The sequence below is a fragment of the Callospermophilus lateralis genome, chromosome 8 (assembly GCF_048772815.1).
Source record: "Callospermophilus lateralis isolate mCalLat2 chromosome 8, mCalLat2.hap1, whole genome shotgun sequence".
NCBI lineage: Eukaryota > Metazoa > Chordata > Mammalia > Rodentia > Sciuridae > Callospermophilus > Callospermophilus lateralis.
The window spans coordinates 107199775-107225858 of NC_135312.1; the positions used below are offsets into that span (position 1 = coordinate 107199775).

Consider the following 26084-nt stretch of genomic DNA (forward strand, 5'->3'; position numbering starts at 1 on the left):
ATCAAGGGCTTTAGGGTTACCCTGTCACAGTTAAAGATTTGAATGTGCAATCTGTATAGTCAAAGCCTCTTCAGGCAGCTATAACAGAACTTCAACTAGTTAGTAGGACATCTGCTTCTTTGAAATAGCACTCATAATACTATATACTGAGATAAACAAAGTTATCTTACAATGTTAAATTCCTTAATGTTTAAACAGTTTATTTTTTAACTTTGAATTAAAAAGTTATCTCACTGTTCTAGTAGTTTCACTGTGTGAACACACACATGTGTACATAAGACACAAATATAAATCGATATATACATTTCAAAAGCAAAAAAAAAAAAACAAAAACATGAAGGTAATAGTTATCAGAGAGTTGGCCTGAATGTTGAAAAGCTGTTAGCCATAAAGTCAGAAGAGGGTTGGTGAAGAGGAAACATATATGGTGTGTTTTTAAGAATGTCTGTAGTCTTCTGGTTCTACACAATTTGAAAATCTAACTTCTATAGTCTATTTTAAACCCTTATAAATTATTTGCTGTAAAAGCCAGCATACAGCTTGGTTCAAAACTATTCAATCCCAATGTAATTTCAGAACATCCTTATCATCTTCTTTTTAACAACAATGACATGACAACTACAAGGGCTGCAGATTCATATTTGTCAATCTATTGGCTCTACATCACATCAAAAAATAATAATAATAATTAAGCCTACCAGCAAAGGATTTATGAAAAGACCACTCGCAGCATAATAAGTAGGTTAACCAGTAAGTTAAATATTTTTACAGATGAAAATGGAATGATTTGTAGTACCCAGAAATATGCAAACCAACAATGACTAATTAGCTTCCACATTAAGTAAAATGGGAAAGATTTTTAATAGCCTGCTAAACTTGCCTTCAAGTTCAAGACTCATAACCAGAAAGCACAAATGTTTGAGAATATTACATTTCACCTAATTTTCACAAATACCCCTAGGTAATGAAACACTGGGCTGGGTGTTGTAGGTGCTGTATGGCCAACTGTTTCTGTAACCACATTTTCCCCACCTAAGCAGTCAAGAACATTTTCTATGGGCGTTGAGTTTTCCATGAAAGGCAGGCACTCGGCACAGAAGCCCTAATGTCCCTAAATTTGCCCTTTTTACAGGCCTATATGTTTTTGTTGTATTTCAGAACTACTCAGTGGAATGCAACTTCTCAGAACTGGAATGTAAACTTATTCACGTCTGGCTACAGAAAGCAAGAGAGTATACAACAATCATGCTGAGATTATAGTGGTAAGTGATCCAAATTCACAAAATGGTTAAAAGTGTGATACTCTGAGATATCAATTTTTCATATCTTCATTTCAAGAAATCTTAAAAATCTAAGTAAATGACTCGACTAATGTTCCTAAACCAAAATCAAACAAATATGCTTAGGACTTAGAAAAAAAATCCCCATACCATTATCTTTGGAAAGCACAGTAGCAATTAAATCGGGGGGGGGGGGGGATACTCTTAACAAGTAACTGCTGATGCTGTCAATTCCATTCTCAAAAGCAAGATATACAAGAATAAATTTTAATAGAGGTATAAAAGAAATGTAGGTTAAAAGACTTGTCATAAAAATACATTTAATCTTTTAAAATACTTTTGCTTCACTCAGTTTAAAAAAAACAGCTTTTCAAAACAAAAATCATATATATAACAAGTACACATACAAATTACATGTATGAATGTAAATTACAACTTTTTCTAAAGAATAGACTTTAACCAGCTAATATTTCAGAAGTATTTGGAAAATTGGATACACACTTAAGCATCTCTAAATTCCTTTCAAGGTTCACTAAGAAATATCCCAACAATCATCACCAAGCACATATTCGCAGAGCTTTGCTCCTCTATGAAGTGAATCTCCACATTTAACCTTTACTTATAAAAATAGATCACAAGAAAAAAAAATGACAAGCAAGGCCTCGTAGCTGCATTTCCCCCACCTCTAGTTCATTCTTTAGTAGTTTGTTGTCTATTTAATTAACAGAAGTACCATACAGTTGACATTCACACTATTAGCATTTTAGTTTCTTTAAAAAAAAAAAAAAATCTGACCTGCACTGTCTTCAATATCTTTGAAGCAACAGTAACAGCGACAGTGCTGCCACCTTCTACAGGAGCTCTCTTCTCTGCAGCACTGAGCACTCCCCATTTCCCCGTGTGTTTTCTCCTGGTGAGTCCATGCTGCTGTAGCTTGTAGAGAGCCAACATTCCTTCTGACGGCTAATTTCCTGCTTCAATGACCCACCCACCCCTCCTGGCTGCATTATGTGTTACGCATGTTGTATGGGCACTCTTTCCGCATACCAGTCTCATGACCTCAGCAGCTGCCTGACAGACACTCTTTATCAATTTCTATTAATTCATTATCTACTCTCTTGTAAGTCAAGGACAAGTAGGAAAATCTGCAATGTCTGCTCTCCTATGAGTCTTCAAGGTCAAATGCTTAGATGTGTTCACAATGCAGTTCTGTTGTTAAATTTTACCAAAGCTGTGCTAGAAACTAGTTGCTCTCCACCAAAAAAGATGCTGAATTGTATACCTGGCCTGAAGGATTATTGTGGTACAGACCAGCATAAATTTAAATCAACACAGCAAGGGGAAAGTTGAAAGAGACTGCTTTTGCTCTTGCTTTCCCCTCAAAAGAAAAAAAAGGTGGCTCTTACCTCAGCTGTACTGGGGTGAAGAGAGCAAACAGTTTTTCCCTCTTGCCACAAACTAAACCAGCAAAGGACAGTGGGTGCAAGGACTACACTTTGGTAATATCTATGTCCTCGTGACTGAACTACTAGAGAACAGCTCAGCTAAATTGATCTGCTGCTATCAGTCTATACAGTGGCACAAACAGGTCTCTGCTGATCACAGTGCTTTGAACACAGATGGCAGCTAAACGGTTTATACAAAAGTTATGGTCCATAACAGATTTTCCCTTCAGCATGTAGACACATGCCTTATCCAAAATGCCTCTGTTAAATGTTCATCATTGCATTGTGCAAAGCTGACCATGTATGAGTTGAATAGACAAGAAGGTTTGGCTCCAATATCTTGCCTACAAATGACCTAGTTTTTATAAAATTCATTAGAGAAGCAAAATTAACAAATGCATTATTAAGAAATAACCAAGCAGGACTGGGGTTGTAGCTTAGTGGTAGAGCCCTTGCCTAGCATGTGTGTGGCACTGTGCTCAATTCTTGGCACTGCATATAAAATAAAGGTACAGACAACTAAAAATATATTTTTAAAAAAAAAAAAGCAAGAACCAAAACTTCTACATACTTCTATATCTATAAATAGTAGACATGTTTTATTTTAAAGATAAAACCTAAACAGAAATTCAGGTCACTTGACTAGTATATTTTATACTTACTGAACACTGAAAAACCATACTTCCAAGAAAGGAAAAGCATAAATTCACACACATGAATAAGTTCTTAATAATAATAATTTCTCAAACAATAAAATGTCTATTGGTTAATTTACTGTAATCAAATGTGTTGTAGATAAACGATTGCTCCTTCTAATTCTTCCCAAAAGTAACACTAGTAATAATATTTAACCTGTTTTAGAGCTTTCCTTACGGATCACAGTGGTAAAGCCCTATTATTTATCATCAAAAAATAGTATAGGAATAAAGTAATAAAGGATGTGCACGGGCTAGATACAAAAAAATCTACCCCAAAAACCTTAGCCTTTCAAAGAGAAATTCTTAAAGACTTAAATGAAGAGATATACCATGTTCATGGTATATGATTTGAAAAGCTAATATCGTTAAGATGGTATTCTTTCCAAATTCATATTAAGCTTTAGCACAATTCCAATTAAATCCTAACAAGCATTCTTGACACCAACAATCTAATTTTAAAGTTATATGGAAAACAAAGATACAGAAGATAAACAATTTTGATAAAGAACAAAGTTGGAACTTGTAATATGCATATGATTTCAAAAAGTACTCTTAAGCTACACAAAGGAAGATAGTACGTATTGGTGTAAAAACTGATATGTATATTGTTGGGACTGCAAATTACTGCAACCTACTATGGAAAGCAGTATGGGGATTGCTTAGAAAACTTGGAATGGAACTACCATTTGACAGAGTTCTCCCACTCCTTGGTCTATATCCAAAGGACCTAAAAACAGCATAATACAATGATGCAGCCACATCCTTGTTTATAGTAGCTCAACTCACAATAGCCAAGCTATGGAAAAAACCTAGGTGTCCTTCAACGAATGAATGGATAATGAAATGTGGTATGTATACACAGTGGAATATTACTCAGCCATAAAGAAGAATGGGATTACGGCATTTGCCTGTAAATGGATGAAACTGGACATTACAATGCTAAGTGAATAAGCCAATGCACCCCCCAAAAGGTCAAATGTTGTCTCTGCTTTGTGGATGTAATCCCAAAACAAGGAGGTTAGGGAGGGGAATAATAGAAATAGATTGGACTAGACAAAGGAAAACAAAGGGAAGGGAAGAGGAGGGGAATAGAAAAGACAGTAGACTTAATAGGTCACAACTTTGCTACCCTTGTATACATGACCAGGGTAACTCCACATCATGTACAATCATAAGAGTGGGAAGCTAACAGAATAAGTTATACTTTATGTATGTATATTCTATCAAAATACAATCTACTGTCATGTATAACTAAAAATAAAAAATAATTGATACGTAGAGTAACAGAAGAAAGATTTCAGAAATAGATCTAAACAAGCATTTTTTTAGTTAAATATTTTATGTTACTATTTTTACATTAGGTCAGGCACAGTGGTGTATGCCTGTAATCTCAGCAGCTCAGGAGGCTGAGGCAGGAGGATCACAAGTTCAAAGGCAGCCTCAGCAACTTAGTGAGGCCCTAAGCAACTCAGCAAGATCCTGTCTCTAAATAAAATACTTTTAAAAGGACTGAGGATGTGGCTCAGTGATAAGCAGTCCTGCATTAAATCCCTAGTACTCCCCACCCCCCAAAAAAATCACTGATTTTTAACAAATGTGTCAAGGCAATTCAATGGATAAATAAATGTTCTTTTCAATGAGTTGCTCTAGGACTATTGAATATCACATGCAGAATAGGAAACTTCATAACACTCAGAAAAATTAAAGTAAAAAATGGATCTCAGGCCTACATTGGAAGAGCTAAAACTATTAAATTTCTAGAAGAAAAATATAAGAAAAATTTTATGAACTCAGATTAAAAGGAGATTTTTTTTTAAATAGGGCATGAAAATACAAACTATGAGTGAAAACTTTGACAATACAGAAAGACATAGTTAAGAAAAAGGCAAAGCACAAATTGGGATAAAAAATTTGCAAAATATATTAAACAAATGAATTGTACCCAGAATACATAAAGAATGCTTAACAGGGCTGGGTTTGTGGCTCAGTGGTAGAGTGCTTGCCTCACATGTGTGAGGCACTGGGTTTGATTCTCTGTACCACATGTAAACAAATGAATAAAATAAAGGTCCATCAAAAACCTTAAAAAAATATTTTTAAAAAGAATGCTTAACAACTCAAAAATAAGATAGATAATCCAACTTTTTTTAATGGGTATAAGATTTGAACTAATGTTTCACCAAAGAAGATAAATGAATGGTCAATGAGCACATGGGGATGTAGCTCAGTAGTAGTAAAGTACTTGCCTAGCATGCACAAGGCACTGTGTTCAATTCCCAATACCACCAAAAAAACAACAACAATAACAACAACAACAACAAAAAAAAACCCACCTCAACACAGTAGTCTTCGGAGAAATGCAAAATAAAATCACAGAATATGGCCATTGACCTACTAGAATGACTAACATGAAAGCTGACAATACTGTGTTGGACAAGATGTGAAGCAACCAGAAATCTCATAAACTATTATTATTATGAGTGCAAAATATATGGAAAAGAGTGTAACTGGCCATTCCTAAAATGGTTAAACACACACTTACATATAACCCAACAATTCCACTCCTAGGTATTTATCCAAGAATGAGCAATAAAGCAAAACTTCAAAGTTGTCTGAGTCTGTTCTATTACCTTTCAACATAGCTATAACCATCTATATTCTCCCTATTTATCTAACCCCCTATCTACCTACCCACATATGGCCAATCTTTTTCAGGTGTCCCCAGTCCCAAATTACACCTTTAGGTCTGTATAGGTCCCATCTGTTTTATCAGTGAATGTAACCCAACATGCCTAAAATCAAGTCTCTTCATTTCAAACTGATATTCATCCTTTTTATTTGATTACAGTTGTCAAAGGCAGCATCATGCTGTAGACATCCAAGTTCAAAGCAGTGGAATCATGCCTGGCTTCTTCTCCCTTGTCATAAACTTCAGCCAATAAATTCCATCAGTTTCTATCCCTAAATTACTCTTCCATGTGACCCACCAATTTCTATTCTGATGACAATATTGGGTGCTTAACACATCAAAAACCATTGAAATAACCTCTGGTCTCAACTTAACCCAGTACTCCATGAATCCTCTCATTCTACTGATCTACCTTTAATGGTTACTCATGTGATTGAAAGTCATTGGGCCAGCCTCTAAATTCAAATCTGATGGACCACCTGTTTGCAAGCATTTAATGTGAAAGAGTCTAAGCTCCAAACCCAGCTGGAGTAAATCAAAAATCCCTATGGCCTGCTATGTCATATGAATCCAGGAACTTGAATGGTTTGGAAACCTCTATTCTGGGCAATTACCTTCAATATAATCTTCATATATGCCCCAAATAACCTTCTAGCCATCTTTATTGTCAAACACAAGGACTCTAACATCTTTTCTAAGCTATGTACCACAGGCAAATTCATACTTCATGAGCCTGAGTGGTAATCAGGTAAGCTCTTCTCCACTATATTTGAAAGACTATAATTACTTTATATCCTGACATAATCAATGATTTTTTAAAAATTGTTTTAGCCACAATGATGCATCCATTAATCAAATTAACTACACATACGAGTTTTTGAAAGTTCACTTAAATGATACAGTGGTTATGAAACCTGAAAAACTTTATTTGGGGACAACTCTTAAATCTATGTTTTCAAAACTATATTTTAAAATTCAAGATTACTACTAGGGGACAAAGTAGTAAACTAAATCTCAAGATTCTGAAAAATTAATATTATTGACTTATACAATCATCAAGAGAAGAAAAAGAAGAAAACACTCATGTAAGTCTCATTATGTAAATTTACTTTTTTCTAGAATATGTATACATTCTACCCCAGAATATATATGATTTAGACTAATGAAATGAAATAATCTTACTTTGGGGTTTTACTATTTGTAAATAGAATTAAGACTACATAATGACTATACTCTAAATTCACCTTAATGAACCATAAAAAGTAATAATAATATTTAAAAACACAGGAAAGTAATATTTTGACCACTGTTCTAATTTTTTATTAGTTGAAAATGTTTATGAAATACACCAGTTATCTTAATGAAGTTAGACACTAATACACTAACCAGTTTATAGCTAGAAAACATACATGTAGCTTATGTAAATTTACGTGAATGTTCAATACCAGAAATTCTATTTTTATATTTAATTACAAAAATACAAAAAAAAAAGTAACTCCTATATGTGTTAGCAAAAGCTAAGAAGCATCTAAGGAAATAATGTTAATATTCTGAACTTACAGTTTAATATTCTAATCAGTGATAAATATTAAGTACAGTTTTAAGACCTGTATATTTAAACTCTCACCCCCCAAAAAATGATATACATATCTAAGGTATTTCTTTATTTCATTTATTTCAACTAGTGCTTTTAAACAATCTACAGTACAATGAAAAAAACTGAATATAAAAAGTCTTTTTCTCTAACATTCAATCATAATTTTGTTATCTTTAAGATACGTATATAATTCAACTCATGATAAAATAAAATACAGGTCCCCAGAACTATGATTAATTGGAAATTTTTATTTTAATAAAGATATTCCAATTTCCTGGAGTATAGTTTGCTTCATGTATCAATGTCTCTTTAAACAATATCCTTAACTCACTATTTCCTGTTACTGTCCCCAATATAGAAAGTATGCTTCCTTCAAAACAAATTTAATTGCTAAACATTAATATTTTTTAAGACATACCTTACATTTATACAGTTAAAACAGTGATTCACCCATCCCTCTACCCCTCCTCCAAAATTAACTGTGGTGCAAACAAGGATTGTGAGTTCCTTTGCACATAGCAGTCGATAAGAATTCTAACACTTACTGGAGAAAAATAATATTGGATTTCATTGACAAATACCAGACTTTAAGACTTTGATGAAATATAATAACACTTATTTCTGTAAGAGAAATCCAAACATCCCTGTAAATTAGGACTTCCAGGATGAATTATCACACACTTATTTATACCAAGGATCATATGTGACAATTCCCTGACTAAAGACTCTCAGCATCAGATGACCTGGATACTGCATAAACCACACACACAAAACTTAAGTCCTTCTCTTTAAGGGTACTTACTTTGTTAAGACACTACAAAACGCCAGTGCTCCAAAACCCACAAAAGCTTATATTTATATGTATAGCACATCTGTGATGCTGTAGTTATAGCAACCAAATTCCCAACTTGATCCAGCAATTGAACTCCCTCTCTAGAGAACAGTTTTGCTCTGTGCAGCAGGTTATCACGTCAGAATACGATTTCAAAGTGGAACAAGGGATTTAAATTATGCTGAAAATCATGCTAGCTTTCCAGGATAAAGACATTTCATACTAAAGCAGGAGGTACAACTAATACCCAATATATCCCATTTTCTCTTTTTTACATGTTTCACTCAACTCCTTTAATGTATAGACCTATCTGATTTCAAATTTAAAATGGAATATATTTACATCCAGTGCAATTAAACTTTCTGTTCCTTATCATCAACTCTATAGTGAAGCCAAGTTGACTTTGTTTTTTGGTACTAAGATTGAACCCAGGGATGCTTTACCACTCAGCTTCATCACCAGCACTCCTTATTTTTTACTTTGAGTCAGGGCCTTAATAAATTGCTGAGAGGGGCCCAAACTTGCAAACCATCTGCTTCAGCCTCCTGAGTTGCTGGGATTACAGGCATGCGCTTCGGCACCCAGCCCTTTGTTGGTATGTTTCCTAATTTTCTCTGACTTATTTGAAACTCTCTCCCAGCATTTCTTAAAGTCTTTAACATATATCTTGCCTGACATACACTATGAAAATATCAGAATTTGAGTCAACTTTTGGTAAGACAAATAGGAATTACAGGTGATATAAGACCCGAGGGAGTGTGGCTAAGCTGAAGAGAGTGAGCAAGAGCAGAGGGAAAGAATGATCTAACAGAAATAATTAACATGCCACAAGAATGAGAGTTGAAAATAAAGTGAATGTATACAATCGAGACTGCTGGTTGGCTACTCCACTGTCCATTCTCTCCTTTCTTGTTAGAAACTTATTTTCATATTGGCTTTGTGTTTTGTTTTGCTCTTAAACAGGGTCCACAACATTACAAAATAATAGATTCCATGTCCCAGGACCCTGAGGTAGCCATACGACTACATTCTGGACAGTGAGCTACAAAGAGAAATATTGCCTCTAGGATTTCTGACTTGGATGGAAACTTAAAAAAAAAAAAAAAAAAAAAAACCTTTCTTTCTTTCCCCCTGATTCTGGTTTCCAATGCAGATATAATGACTAGAAGCCAGCAGCATCTATGCCATGAACTGACCCTGAAAATGGAAGCCATGTGCTGATCTAGATAGAGAAAAAAGAAGCCTTTAACTTCTCACACCATGCAACCACCACCATACCATCCTGGACTGCCTACCTCCAGGCTTCCTCTTCGTGAAGGAAAACGTAGCCCTTGTTGTGTTTATGCAATTGTTTTATGCAACCAAACGAGCTGCAATTAACAGAGTAAGTAGACTGACATCTAGCAAGACATCTTTTGCCTTTTCCCTCTTTGGCACCCCTGCACTAGTCAATCAGAATCACCAGACTCTGTCTTCCATTGTCTTGCTACCTCATTTTCCTAATTCTTATTCTCTATGTTAACCAGATATTAAGTAAACCATTAGTCACTGAAAATATTTTTTTCTAAAGGGCTTTTTAAAAAGGACAGGTTAAATAATCAATAAGCAGATGCCAACAGATTAAAAAAGCTTCTGCACAGCAAAAAAGAAGAGGGAGGAGGAGGAGGAGGAGGAGGAAGAAAAAAGAAAGAAAGAAAAGAAAAGAATAATTAAAAGTGTGAAAAGGTTTACTCCCGCAGGATGGGAGTAAATCTTGGCCAGCTACTCCTCCTACAGGGGATTAATATCCAGAATATATGAAGAACTCAGAAAACTTAACACCAAAAATACATAAATAACCCAATCAATAAATAGGCAAAAGAACTCACTAAATAGAAACTTCTCAAAAGAAGAAATACAAATATATGAAAAAATGTACAACATCTCTAGAAATCAAGTAAATGCAAATCAAATCTACACTTAAATTTTCTCTCAGTCCAATCAGAATGGCAATAATCAAGAATAAAAATAATGAGGGCTGAGGTTGTGGATCAGAGGTAGAGCACTCACCTATCATGAGTGAGGCACTGGGTTCTATCCTCAGCACCACAGAAAAATAAAATATATTGTATCTATCTATAACTAAAAAAAATGTTTTAAAAAAAAGAATACAAATAATGATACAGTGCTGACAAGGATATGGGGGTAAAGGTACATTTGTGCATTCTTGGTGGGACTGCAGACTAGTACAACCACTCTGGAAAGCAGTACGAAGTTCCCTCAAAAGGTAGGAAAGGAACCACCATATGACCAGTTATCCTACTCCTTGGTATTTCCCAAAAAACTAAAATCAGCACACTAGAGTGATAACAGTCACAGCAAAGTTTATAACAGCACAAGTCACAATAGCTAAACTATGGAATCAACAAAGTCCTTTGACAAATAAATGGATTAAGAAACTGTGGTATACATACACAATGGAGTATTACTCAGCTATAAAGAAGAATGGAATTATGGTACTTGTAGATAAATAGATAGAAATTGAATTCCATGCGTGTATAATTTTGTCAGAACAAATGCCACTACTTTGTAAAACTAGGAGGTTCTACTAAATAAAATTAAATTTTAAAACTTGATTAAAGTAAAAAATAAATCAAGGTTAAAAATGCAATCCTGAATCCACAGAAATCAACCAAGACCTATTAAAATGTCTGCTGGGCAGATGCTGAAGAAGCAAAAATAGCACAATTCATGCTCATGAAAAATCTTACATTGTAGTATGGATATGGAGTGATTAATTCTGATAGGAATAAATGGGTAGGATCCCCAAAGAATATAGGTTTTCACAAGTGGATGGGTGGAGTGGGGAAGAAGGTGGAAACAATGAGGTAAAGATTCTAGCAAAGGGGAGGCCCAGGCAAAGGTGTGCCCAGGCACCCTTTGGTATAACCGTTCAGTGTGTGTAAAGAGTGATATAAGTTAGAAACATATTTTTTAGCTTCCCTTTTTACTCACTAAGCCTGGGAAGCCCTTTAGGCTCATTATACAAGATTTCAACAAGAAAAATTCTGTGCTTTTTAACAATTATCATGGCACTATGGAAGAAATACCGAAAGCATTTGGGGAGCTACCTTAATAGATCAGGTGACACCTGAACAAAGGCAGAAGCAGTGGTGACAGAAACATTATTTTAAAGCCCTGGAAGAAAATAGATGCCAACCAAGACTCTCATATCCAGCAAAATTAAGCTTTAGATTTGATGATGAAATAAAAACTTTCCATGATAAACAAAACTTAAAAGAGCTTACAACTAGAAAGCCTGCACTACAGAACATCCTCGGCAAAATACTGCTAAGGAGGAAATGAAAAACAACAATGAAAATCAGAAGAGGGGAGTATTACACTAAAGGGAAAACTAATCAAAGAGAAAACAAGTCAAGTTAAATTCCAAAAATAGACAAAAATGACCAGGAATACAAATCATGTCTCAATAATAATTCTGAATGTTAATGGCCTAAACTTACCAATTAAAAGACAGACTGGCAAGTTTGGATTAAAATAAAAGACCCAACAATATGCTGCCTTCAAGAGACTCATCTCATAGGAAAAGATATCCACAAACTGAAGATGAAAGGTTGGGAGAAAACAGACCACTCACATGGACTGCTGAAACAAGCAGGGGTTTCCATATTCATATTAAATAAAGCAGACTTCAAGCTAAAGTTAATCAAAAGGGATAAAGAAGGACATTTCATACTGCTCAAGGGAGCCTTACATCAACAAGACATAACAATTATAAATATATATGCCCCAAACAATGGAGCATCCATGTTCAACAAACTCTTTGCAAGTTCAAGAGTCAAATAGACCACAACACAATAATTCTGGGTGACGTTAACACACCTCTTTCACCACTGGACAGATCTTCCAAACAAAAGCTGAACAAAGAAACTATAAAACTCAATAACAGAATCAATAACTTATACTTAATTGACATATATAGAATATTTCATCCATCAATAAGCAAATACACTTTCTTCTCAGCAGCACATGGGATCCTTCTCTAAAATAGACCATGTATTTATGCCACAAAGCAACTCTTAGCAAATACAAAAAAAGCAGACCCTGCATTCTATCAGATCATAATGAAATGAAATTAGTAATCAATGATAAAATAAAAAAATAAAAGCTACTCCATTTGTAGGTAAATGAATGGAGTTGGAGAATATCAGGCTAAGAGAAGTAAGCCAATCCTGAAAACCAAAGGCCAAATGTTCTCTCTGATATGTGGATGCTGATCCATAATTGGGAGGGGTGGAGAATGGAGGAACTTTGATTGAACAAAGGCAAGGGGGCGAGGGAGTGGGGCAGAAGCATGGGGGCAGGAAAGATGGTGGAATGAGATAGACATCATTACCCTAGGTACATGTAGAACAGCATATAAGGTGTGACGCTACATCATGTACAACCCAGAGAAATGAAAAGTTGTGCTGCAATTGTGTACAAAAAAAAAAAAAAAGTCAATAAGAATGTATAAATACATCTGAAAATAAATACTTTTAGAACATCAAAAAATTGCTTCACTGTTAATTCTGAAGCTTTATTTTGTAATAAAGTCACAATCTAATAACTTTGAGTTATATTTTGGTCATTGACTTCTGTGAAGGGCTGAAAATTCTAATTTAGATATTAAAGACGTGCTCAGTCTGTTTCTAAACTTGTTGTCAGGATTATGGAGGCAGGATAGTTTATTCAAGTTCTGTGTTAGCTCATGGAGTTGCAGTATTTTTCTACTCATTTATTTGTCATTTTAAAATCTATTTACAAAACAAAGAAACAAAAAAGCCCAAATACACCAAAGACCAAAATAGTGTACTAGATATTTAAGACACGGACCTTTATAATTAGACAGACTCTTCTCTGAATTTATGGTGTTTACAATCCTAGGAGGGAAAATCACCCTTTTAAAAATGTGATTTTCTTAAAAGAATCAAATCTTTGATAGAAGTCAAAGATAAAAGTGCCTTTTAATAGAAATGATCATGCATACCTTATTTAGTCCTAAAAAAAAAAATAACATCTTTATTGCTCTGATAGTTTAAAACTTTCTATGTCTTTTAATGAAACTATTGGTAAGCAGTCTGTTTACTTCCTATTTATTCTGTGGCCAGTGTAGAGGCTATGAGGTTGAAGGAAGAAACAAGCCCAGGCTAGCTGCAAGCCTAGGAACTTGAAAAGTGACAAAAGAAGGATTATAATTCATGCTAGGAACCAGCGAGATTAGGAAAAAGACCTTTGCAGACAATGCTGGCTTCTAGTGCATGGGCTTTAGGGTCAAATTGACTAGATTATATTGGGCAAGAGAACAAGTAGGCACAGTGATCTGTTTATTCTGAGTGCCTAAGAAGTTATGTCTATACCTCGCACTGTAGTGAAATGCCACCAAAATTGAAGTTTGGTCTGCGCGCCCATTTCATATTTTGGGTTATTCTATTCATTCTGAAACAGTTTTGGTAGATAGTAGAATTCAAGCTTGGAGGCATATTTTTCCATTTTAAGTCAAACATGAATTGAAATTTTCCTTAAGTGCTTGCTGTGTGGTTTTATGTTAAGTCCTGACGTGTACAAAGGAAACAAGATGGTCTGCCCTTCCTATTGTGTCACTTTATATGTTGGGGGAAGATGAGGTAGTTGTATATGATACATAAAAAAATTGCCTAGGTGTCATCAAATAGGTAGTCCTTGATGTAGGTAGTAATAGGTAGTACTGATGTAATAAAGACCATGCAGAATGTAAAATCATTTCAAAGATTAGGGATATTTTAATGTGTGTGGGAGAATAAAAGGTAGCTCTTCTGGAGGTGGATTTTGAATTGTACTTATGATCTGCTCTATTGGAAAGTGATTAGAAAGAAAATCTAGACATAGTAAAGAATATAAGAGGTGGTACAGAGAGGGCATTGAGGGTAGGCAATCTAAACATTACCAAAATATTTAGTGAAGACAAAAGAATGGAATCAATTTATCTACAATTAAGGGCAGTTTAGGGAGTGATGAGTGGTCTAGTTTACAAAGCTGCATAACTTGGTTGGAAAGCCAGGACTGTTGGTAAATTAGGTTTCAAGTAACATTGGCAGGAGGTTGGAGGAATTGTGCACATCAAGCTGGGTGCTGTGGCACATGCCTGTATTCCCAGCAACTCAGGAGACTGAGGCAGGACAATCACAAGTGTGAGGCCAGCTTCAGTAACTTACTGATGCCCTAAGTAACTAGTGAGATCCCGTCTCAAAATAAAGGGACTGGGGATGTAGCTCCTGAATTTAATCCCCGGTATAAAAAAAAAAAAAAAGAGGGGAGAGGAGGGGAGGGGAGGGAAGAGAAAGATGCACACATCATTTATTTACACCATGTTGACTGTGTCCATTTACAATTAATGCTTTTCCTTCATTGATACCAAATATATCTACACTTTAAAAATTAAAATTGTGCTATGGTCGTCTTAATAATCAGATTTTAAAATTAGAGCTGGCAGCTATAATGAGGATAAGTGGAGAAACAAGACATTTAACTAATCAGATCTGAGAGGCAGAAATACTATTCTCATTATGCTTCATATGACAAACAATGAGTTACTTCAGTTTAAAAATCGCAGGCCTACTTTCTGCCTGCCAGTTCTACATGATAAGTTAATTGATTGCTCTGAGAACTTGCTTGTTTTTTTTTTTTTTAAGTAATAACAATGGACAAGTGAGTCTGTATTTACTTGGTAGATATTTGAAGACAAATTTAAATGTTTTATATTTCAAACCCTAAAGAGCTATAGGGTTTGACAATCACTCTTGAAAAAGCACAAATTTATTATGTCAGATGATTTGCTAGAGATCCAGTATTGCATTTAAAAATGACTCTGTAATGAATTATATTACAGAGGGGTAACTTTACTGGACATTAAATGTGGCCAAAGGTATAAAGAGAAGTGAGGAGTAGTATTTTGGAAGCTGTATGTTAAGATTTACCTTCAAGTATAATGGAAGCGAAGGACTGGTTCTTGAAGAAATGGGGAATGGGGAAAGCATCTAGGACCACCTTAAAACTATCCTTGTTGAGTTTTAGAACAAATATATTGGTCATACATATCTTCCCATTTGTTGTGAGAGGATATCACTAACTTAAGCTTCTTAAAAGCAATCTTTATGGACAGAATTATTCAGAGTTGTTTTTTTTTTTTCGGGAAAATGTAAAACTTAAAAAAAATTAATAATTAGAATGACATAAAGTTAGTAGATGGTGGCAGAATTAGTAAGGACTAGCATGTTTTGTAAAAGCTACTTATCTTAGGCGTTTTCTTTTTATCACATTATTTTGCAAAAGCCAAGTGATTCCAGATTGTACTTGTTAGTTAATGAAAATAGGGAGTTAAGGGAAACTTTTGTCATAAACTGAAGTATTTTATTTTTTTGAGGATATTGTGAATGGGGTGGTTTTCCTCATTTCCTTTTCAGAGAATCTGTCACTGATATATAGAAATGCCTTTGTGTCATAAACTTAAAAATGTTCAATTTAACATATAAACATGAACATAACTGAATATATAGGATTAAAATATACACATATGCATAAATACATGTTTATATGTGTGAATCAATGTATTGATTGGTTCTCTAGGACTTGACTATTTTTCCTTCATTTTTCTCTACTTATTTACCCCACACCTAATCCAGAGGCAGATTTTTAAAAAATGATCAGTATTGAGTTTCACAAAGCATTCTACTTCACAGGTTAAGTTTAACAGATAGTTATCAAGAAGGAGCACTCAATGTATTGCTTCTTTAAAATATTAATATCTAAAGCCCTCACCCCTGCAAGGGATAGTATCCTAACAACTTCATATCTTAGGAGAATTGTTTACCAAAAGGGCTATTGGAGGTGATGAGCACAATATCAGAACTGATTTCTAAAATTAGCCGTTACCCTAGGCTGTTAGTTATGTCTCTTCAAGAGATTCCTCAATTTGATGTTGAGTTAGTATTAAGGAGCCCTTTATCCTGACTTGTGTCCTAAGCTGCTTTCCTGCATTTCTTTGTTTGTTTATATACTCTGTCTTACTCATTTATGCCATAAGTATTATTGAGTGAGGTGAGGTCCTTTTGTATGCCTGCTTGGAGTGTGATGCTTGGAGGTCCCGCTCCCATGTCATTAAAGCCAAAAAATTAAATGTTTCAAGAAGGAAAAGGGGTCATTCGTTCAATGCCACAGAAAGATTCAATAACATGAGAATGGAAATATAACCTTTGCATTTAATGATGTGGAACCCATAGGAGTTGGTGGAGTGTTGGAACTGGTTGAAGAGGTAGCCAGACAGATGAGAACTGGTGAAACAGAGAATTACGTCATATCAAGAAAGTTCTTCGTAAAGAGGAGCAGGAAAGTGGGATGGTGGGTTGGTGAAATTAAGAAGGATTTTCTTTAAGCCGCTGGGTTCAATCCTTAACACCACATAAAAACAAATAAATAAAATACAAGTATTCTTTCCAACTACAACTAAAAATATATATTTAAAAAAATCAGAGGATGCTAGTGTGTCTTGAAAGAAATCTAGTAGAGAAGGATACATGGATGATATAGGAAAGAGAAAAGGTACTTGCAGAATTGGGTGAAATCCACAAGTGTGTGTGTGTGTGTGTGTGTGTGTGTGTGTGTGTGTGTGTGTGTTTGGTACTGGGTACTGATCTCGGTGACACTCAACCACTGAGTGACATTCCCAGTCTTATTTTATATTTTTATTTAGAGATAGGTTCTCACTGAGTTGCTTAGTGTCTTGCTTTTGCTGAGGATGGCTTTGAATTTGCAATTCTCCTACCTCAGTCTCCTGAGCCGCTGGGAGTTGTTAACTTTTGAAAGAGTGAACGCACTTCTTGTTTTATGGTCTTAAAGTAAGATATATAAGTGGATTGGTAGATTTGGGAGTTCTATGGTGGATACTTAGAAGCCTTGAAAGAGGGCAGGCTGTGAAACAGCCCTTTTGTTATTTATGGTCATAGATTTATGTTTTGTTTAAAATTTCTATGGCAACTTTCATCTGTGTAGCGCAGGCATGGAGGTGGGTTTGGCTGGGGTTTGGACGTCACTAGTACATTCAGTAAAGAGTGAGAAAGGGTGCAGATGTTAGGGGTGTGTGTGAAACACCTGTGCCTTTCACAGTTTTTAAAAATTTATTGTAATTGTTATATAGGACAGCAGAATGCATTTCAATTCATAGTATACATATAGAGCACAATTTTTCGTGTTTTGTTGGACACAAAGTAGAGTCACACCATTCATGTCTTCATACATGTACTTAGGGTAATGATGTCCTTCTTATTCTACTGTCTTTCCTACCCCTCTGCCCTGTCCCTTCCCTTCCCTACCCTTTGTCCAAAGTTCCTCCATTCTCCACCCCTCCCAATTATGGATCAGCATCCACATATCAGAGAGAACATTTGGCCTTTGGTTTTTCAGGATTGGCTTACTTCACTTAGCATGATATTCTCCACTCTATTCATTTACCTACAAATGCCATAATTTTATTCTCTTTTAATGCTGAGTACTATTCCATTGTGAATATATACCAGTTTCTTTATCCATTCATCTATTGAAGGACAACTAAGTTGGTTCCATGGTTTAGCTATTGTGAATTGAGCTGCTATAAACATTGATATGGCTGCGTCACTACAGTATGCTGATTTTAAGTCCTTTGGGTATAGACGGAGGAGTGGGATACCTGGGTCAAATGGTGGTTCCATTCCAAGTTTTCTAAGGAATCTCCATCTGCTTTCCAGATTTGTTGCACCAATTTGCAGTCCTACCAGCAATGTATGAGTGTGCCTTTAACCGCACATCCTCGCCAACATTTATTGTTATCTGTATTCTTAACAGCTGCCATTCTGAATGGAGTGAGGTGAAAACTAAGGGTAGTTTTGATTTGAATTTCTCTAATTACTAGAGATGTTGAACATTACTTCATATATTTGTTGATCGAATGTATATCATCTTCTGAGAAGTGTCTGTTCAGCTCCTTAACCATTTATTGATTGGTTTGTTTGGGTTTTTTGGTGTTAAGTTTTTTGAGTTCTTTTTATATCCTGGAGAATATCATGCTCTGTCTGACATCATGTGGCAAAAATTTGCTCACAAAATGTAGGCTCTCTCTTCACCTCATTGATTTGTCTCTTTTGCTGAGAAGAAGCATTTTAGTGTGAGTCCATCCCATTTACTGATTCTTGATTTTATTTCTTGCATTTTAGGAGTCTTATTAAGGAAGTCGGGGCCTAATCCTACATGATAAAGAATTGGGCCTACTTTTTCTACTAGTAGGTGCAGAGTCTCTGATTTAATTCCCAGGTCCTTGATCCACTCTTGAGTTTTGTGCATGGTGAGAGATGGGGGGTTACTTTCATTTTGCTACATGTGGATTTCCACTTTTCCCAGCACCATTTGTTGAAGAGGCTATCTTTTCTCCAATCTGTGTTTTTGACGCCTTTGTCTATGTGAGATAGCTATATTTATATGGGTTTGTCTGTGTCCTCTATTCTGTACCACTGGTCTATGTTGATGCCATCTATTTTGATGCCAATACCATGCTGTTTTTGTTACTGTAGCTGTATGGTATAGTTTAAGACCTGGTATTGTGATGCCTCAACAGTGGAGCAATTAAAAAAAAATTAAAGCATATAATACTTTCTCTTTTTTAATAACATGTAATAATTTCATATTTATGAAGCACAGAGTGATAATTCCATATATGTATACAATGTGTAATGATCAACTCAGAGTAATTAGGAATTCTATCCCTCCTGAAACATTTTAATTCTTTATACAATAAACTATTGTGAAAGTATGCAATGATTTCTATTTAGTTCTTTAAATGTACTGATTTAGAGTATGTTGGGACAATAAACATTACTAATGTCCTACACATTTGTAATATACAAAAGTACATTAGAAAATCATTTCTAGGGGCTAGAGTTGTAGCTCAGTGGTAGAGCACTTGCCTAGCATGTGTGAAGCATGAGTTCAATTCTTAGCACCTCATATAAATAAATTAATTAAATAAAGGTCCATCAACAACTAAAAAACTATATTAAAAAAGAAAATCATTCCTAAACCTAAAATTTTTATAATTCTCATCTACTGCTTTCTAGCCCCACTATAGTTGCAAACAGTGCCTTTAAAATAAATCAGGGGCTAAGGTTGTGGCTCAGTGGTATAGCGCTTACCTAGCATGGGTGAGGCACTGGGTTAGATCCTCGGCACCACATAAAAATTAATAAATAAAAAAGACATTGTGTCTGTATACAGCTTAAAAAAATAATTTAAAAAAAATAAAATAAAAAGACAAATCAGGGGAAGCCAGGCACTCAGGAAGCTGTGGCAGGAGGATTACAAGCTCAAGGGCAGCCCAGGCAACTTAGGAAGACCCTGTCTCAAAAGAAAAAGTAAAAGGGCTGGGGATGTAGCTCAGTGGTGAAATGTCCTTGGGTTCAATTCCCAGTGAAAAAGGGAGGGAAGGAGGGAGGGAGGGAGAGAAGAAGAGAAGGAGGGAGGGAAAAGTTAGAAAGGAAATACTCTTCCTTGCCTTACTATTCTCTGCCTGTCAACCATTAATTTACAAGGATGATAGATGTAAACTATACTCATAAAATTGTGCATCACACAGTGGGCATACCATAGTGCCTACACCTGCTTTGCTTAGAGGCTTGGAAAAACCTACACAGTTTACACTGTTTCTGGATTCATCTACAAAAAACACTCCCTTCTAAATTCACACCCTACAGTTCTAAATTATTTTTGTTTGTAATCTTTCTATAGTTGCAAAGAAACTGAACTCATTTTTTACAACACTTTAAGAAAAACATAACTGTAAAGTGGACACTGCTTAAAGAATACAAATTGTACTTCAAATATGAGTTTAGCTCTATGTTAAGGCAAGATTATATGCAATGACATAAAATACATGACATTATGGCTACTTGTACAAACATCTATGATTCAAAACTTGACAAATTTCTAGAAGATTTAAAATAAAACTCATAAAAACAACATATCACTACAAGTTGCTTGAAGTAGGGTAGAAAGGAAGCGGTCACTGAGAGTCACACTGGAATTCAAAAGCTCTATAAATGTTATAAGTCTTATCAGAAACAATATTTATGTATGAACAATCAAAGTAAAGGTACATAACCAAAATAACCCTCATCTATCCAGACAGATAATAAAAATGAAAAGACAGAAAAACAAACTGTTGACTTAAATATCAACCAACCACTTCAATAGAGCTAATGAGATGTGGAAGCCAAATGACAGATTTTCTGCAATGTATAGCATCCTTGTCACCTGATGAAATCGGGCATCAAAATAATTTCAGAGAAATTAGTTAAAAATATAAAAATGTTGCTGAAGATACTTTTATTGCAAAACTAACTGAGGTGGACTAATTGCTCAAGGTAAAATGAATTGACATTGCTAAGAGACGATGTTCAGTTTACTTACTACATAGACCAATAACCAACTTCCAGACTTATGTGAGAAAAAAAAAAAACAAGGTAAATGTACAGAATCATCTGTAAACCTGTTTTATAAAACTGGGCTGATTGCAACTCCTAGTCCACATTGAACATCTATATTTTCCATATACATAGATACGAATGTTAACCGTTAGTGGAGTACCAGTAGACTGACTCTTTCTTCTTAAAACAATCTCAGAATCATTCCTAAGGCAACAACCCCACAGGAAACAAACAACTCGGACAGAGCAAATGTCACCAGGTGCAACATGAAGGAATAGCCTATATATAGTACTGGCTTATTCAGTCTGAAATACCATTCCTTCATCCCATTAAAGTACTGACTTTCAAGCATTTGGCATCCAGCCAGAGACATTGTAACTTATGTCATCTTTTAAAATAATTAGACATAGAGTCCAATGTGCTCATGAAATAGGGCTGAACTGCAAGTCCTCTTTCTTCTAGAACAGCAGTTTTCTGAACACTGAGTTCCCTTTCCAGAAGTTAGAACAAGCTGTTACTTGACTAGCTGATGATGGCTGGTAGGAAGCCATCGCAGGCTCCTTCCCTGCTCCAGGGCTTCTGTCTATGGATTTTATTTGTGCAACAGACACTGTCTCAAGATGATGATGAAGTCACTAATTGGTGCTGTCCTTAAGATGCATAGATTCCAAGCCATATTTACTACAGCATTATTTATAATAAAAAGAATAAAACATTTACCCTTTGAAATTATTAACTAAATTGTGAAAACTTCAAATGCTTACCTAATCTTTAACTTGGCATTAAAAGTCACAAAGAATAAATCTTTAGAGTAAGTTTTTATGAGGCAATACACACATATTCTTTAACTGACAGAAGCAAGATATGAATTTATATGTAAAAGTATGATCTTAAGCATGTGGACCACATAACAAAGTCTAGAGAAAAGCAGCACTAGAATATTAGAGAATGATCATCTTGAACAGGAGGATTTTAAGTGATGTTTTTCCTTTATCTTTGAAAATTTATATAGTAATTATTATTGATTTATAAATCAAAATTATATATAATGCTTAAAATATTCCAATGATTCAATATTATTTGCCTCCACCTTCCACGTTCAAAAAGAATCAGGCAGAACCTGCAAGGAACAAAACAGTAGGTTCTGTGTTTGAAGGACAGGAAGAGTATTGCTATTCATTTCTCCATTCCTCTAGGAAGCAGAATTCACAGAGGTATAGGCGCTAGTTCACAGGGTCATTCAGACTTTCTAGGCAGACTTCTAGGAGTGTAACCCCTATACACAAGTTTCCGTATCTATAAGATACAGGTAATAATTCTGCCTATCTCAAAGGAGAATAGTGAAATTAAGTGACTTAATATATACAAAGCATTTTAAATATGCCTGGCAAATCAGAAGCACTATAAAAGCTTTAGCTATCATGCTATCATCATTTTATAACTCTTATTATTGCTCTTACACTATTACTACCGCTACTACTACCAGCCACGCTATTCTCATTATAGTAACTACTGCTATTGTAAGAACAACAAACAGGCAATAGAGCTCCCTCCCTCATGGGAGAATAACACTTGCCAACCTGACCTTGGAGAAGTAGAAGGGCAAAAAAGCATGAGGATTACACCAGAGAAGATTTTTAATTAGATGCCATGTGTCCCTGGCACTCTTTCACTACCATTCTGGCCCCGAAAGGCCCATCCCATTCCCTTCTGCTGCCACGCCTAGGCCAATCCTTGGCTTCGGTGAAAAACTACCTCTCCCTATCTCACTGACTCTAATTTTTTATAAAGATTGTTTTCATCGGTAAATTCTTAACCCTAATCCATTATAAATTACTTAATCCAGGACATACTTAAATATTTTTATAGAGAAATTAGGTGAAAGGGGATCACAATACTTCAATAAATTTAGTCAATTTAAATATTCAGTAATGTAAAATAAAAACACTTGGTTAAAAAAAATTAATCTTTAGTCTAAATAAAAATAGTTGCTTGTGAAAACACACACAATTAGGAGGAAAAAAGCAACCACTGAAAATCAGTAGCTAACCTGAACACAGGTGGCCATGCTCTGATAGGTGAGTCCCTGGCCATAGAGGCCTGGAAGACAGGTATATATATACTTGCTCCAAACTGAGTCAGTCAGACTGCATCCCAAGGAATCCAAGGAAAGGACACAAACACTACAGTCAAATGGTGTAAACAGTAGGGACACAAGGTCATAAATCAACAGTCAGCACATATAAGCCAAAGTCACAGGGAGAGAGAAATTAATAGCCTTTGAGTGGGAAGCCAATCCACAGACAGATGCAAAAATGAGAGACCATATGGTTCTGAAAAGCAGAGAAGTCAAAGACAGTTCCTGGCTTTCCATTTCTAGTCCCATGTGGTCTTAATGAACCTTCTTTGCCTCTCTTCAGATGCTTATGAGACTGCCTGCTATACTTTTAAAGTTAACTCTTCTTTACTTAAGCCATCTTGAAGGCAATTTCATTCCCAAGGAACAAATGTGCCCAAAAAGACGGTTAACATGGTCATGTAACAAATTTACATGCTGCTAGCATGTTCTCTTTTCTTGTCCTTTGTTAGATTCAAAGACTGCTTATGGCACAATATAAGCATTTCTGCCTTGCTTTGTATCAGTAGAAGAATTTGGCAAAAGAACTCAATTCTGCAAGAGAATTTCAAGCATCACGCATCATTACAGATTGTCTACAATACCTGCTTCTTGGAAGAAACATGGATTCCTTAATGAACACGGAACCAGAGAGAAGGATATACCAGCAGGTCCCAATATCATCAGGACTGAAAAGAAAAGGTAACATAATCAGACAATTGTCTACAACATCAACAAAATAATTTTTTTCAAAATGTGTAACACAAAGTGCAGCATCTATGTTACTTCTAGAATTATAAAAAATAATATAAAACATGTACATAAAAATATTTATTCAACTACTAAAATCATTTGTAAACCTTAATTTTATACCTGAAATAAGTAAAAGATATTGTATATTCTATGTTAGAACAGAATAGAATTCCAAGTTTTATTTTAATTTTTTAAACAGGAAATACTTCCACTTGCTTCAGTTAACAAAAAATACAAAGAGACATCGGTATAACTCAGATTTCTCATTCCTTTCCCCAATACACCAAGTTTTAAGTTTCCACATTTCCCTACACATATTTAACTCCATTCTTGCTTTTGTGTTGGGGAAGGGCTATTACTGAGGATTGAACCCAGGGACACTCTACTACTGAACTCTTCCCCCAGCCCTTTTTAAATTTTTGAATTGGTCCATTATGATTACACATAATAGTGGGATTCATTGTTATATATTCATATATGTGCACAATTTGAGAGTACAGTTTGGTCTAATTTCATTACCTCTACCCGGTTCCCTCCCCTCCTCCTCCCTTTACCTCCCCGACCTGCTGCTGAGGGTCATGAGTGTGACCTAGCAGTGAGCCAGAGCTGTCAAACAAGTGGTAAGAACAGGCCTTGGGTAGCAGACAACAGGCACCACACCACTGGAACTTTCTTCCAACTTTTAGATTTCTGCCAAACTGCTTGGGTTAAATGAACCTCAGTTTCATTTTCTTTTTTATTTGTTTTCCTTTTTATTATAAATAGCATCGTTTCTTCTTACGTTCATAAGACATTTCTAATTCTATGAATCAGTTTATAACCTGTTTTTTAGTAATTATGAGATTTTTATATTATCTGGGATTACTTTATAAAAATTACCCTTTGATTCTGTGATGCTTTTTGCCCTGTGTAGATTATTTTCTTATTTTATTTTATAAAGTCAGGTTTGTCAAATTTTATTAGTTAGGATACGAGCCTAGTAACTATAAAAAATCTGAATACACAGTGGTTGAACCAAGGAGGAAGCTCATTTCTCACACACAGCTAACAGGGTTAGCACTAAAAGTCCAAGATAGATATGGCTCCATGATGCCAGGAAGCCAGCTCTTCTGTTTTTTGGCTTGGTCATCCTCGACCCAGGACTCCCACCTCATATTCTAAAGTGGCAGCTCCAAACCTTACCTCAGTATCTACATTCTAGCCAGTGCAAGAAGTAGAAAAGACCTCATTTCTTTTTAGATATATCTTGAAAGCTGCAGACTCTGCTTCTCTCTTTAGCCAGTGAATCACATGTGTGCCACAAGGGTGTCCTTGGCAATTTCTGACAAATTCTTTTTTATTTTCCATTTGGTAAATGAATTCATTCCAAAAGCTTCTAAAGGACACTAAATCCTATTTGCAATTCTGAATAATTAAGTTATTAATAAGACCAATCACTATCACCTAATCATTGTTACTGTGCTATCTACTTCCAGAGTAAAATCTGCATTGGATCATCTTATTTCCCCAAGTTCATTCTTAACCAAATTCATAAATACTTAGTCCTCTAAGCAAGGCAAAAATGGAAAATAAAAATTGTCAAATAGAATTTAGTTCCAATGAGGAACAATAAAAGTAAAATGCTTTCTCCACTGAAAATGCTAAGTACTTCACAATAATTTATGTCTTTTTACACACAGTTTTTAATCAATGGTTTTTGCAACCAGCAATCACTTATTTACCTGGTTGGGGGAAAATGTACTTGTCTTTCTTAATAGAAGGTAGCAGCATTATCATTAAATTTTGATTTATGCCATGTAAAAACAGTATAATCTGTCTGGGAATGGTGGCATATGCCTGTAATCCCAGCAACTCAGAAGCCTGAAAGGATGGCAACTTCAAAGCCAGCCATGGCAATTTAGTGAGACTCTGTCACAAAATAAAAAAGGGCTGGGAATATACCTCAGTGGTACTGGGTTTAATCCCCAATACAAAAAAAAAAAAAAACCACTTCCAAACACAAAATTCATTTAAAAAATTTTAGATAATAAAACATTGAAAATATTCTATAAATATACTGTAATCTATTCTTACAATGTTCTCTTTATCACCAAAAGTAAGGTGCAGGGAAATAAAATCTTTAAAAATAGGAAACTAAAGTAAATTACCAC

General features: G+C 35.1%; 1 protein-coding gene across 6 annotated transcripts in view; it reads right to left on the reverse strand.

Moving 5' to 3' along the window:
- Positions 1 to 26084, reverse strand: part of Rapgef2 (Rap guanine nucleotide exchange factor 2) — a 251756-nt gene that overhangs the window by 120747 nt on the left and 104925 nt on the right. For 5 of the 6 annotated variants that reach the window (XM_076865043.2, XM_076865040.2, XM_076865042.2 and 2 more), the window contains exon 4: positions 23787 to 23870. In XM_076865043.2, coding sequence (XP_076721158.2) covers positions 23787 to 23870 — 84 coding nt within the window. Of the gene's footprint in view, positions 1 to 2075; positions 2156 to 23786; positions 23871 to 26084 lie in introns of those variants that run through there. The other variant, XM_076865044.2, reaches the window with a different exon arrangement.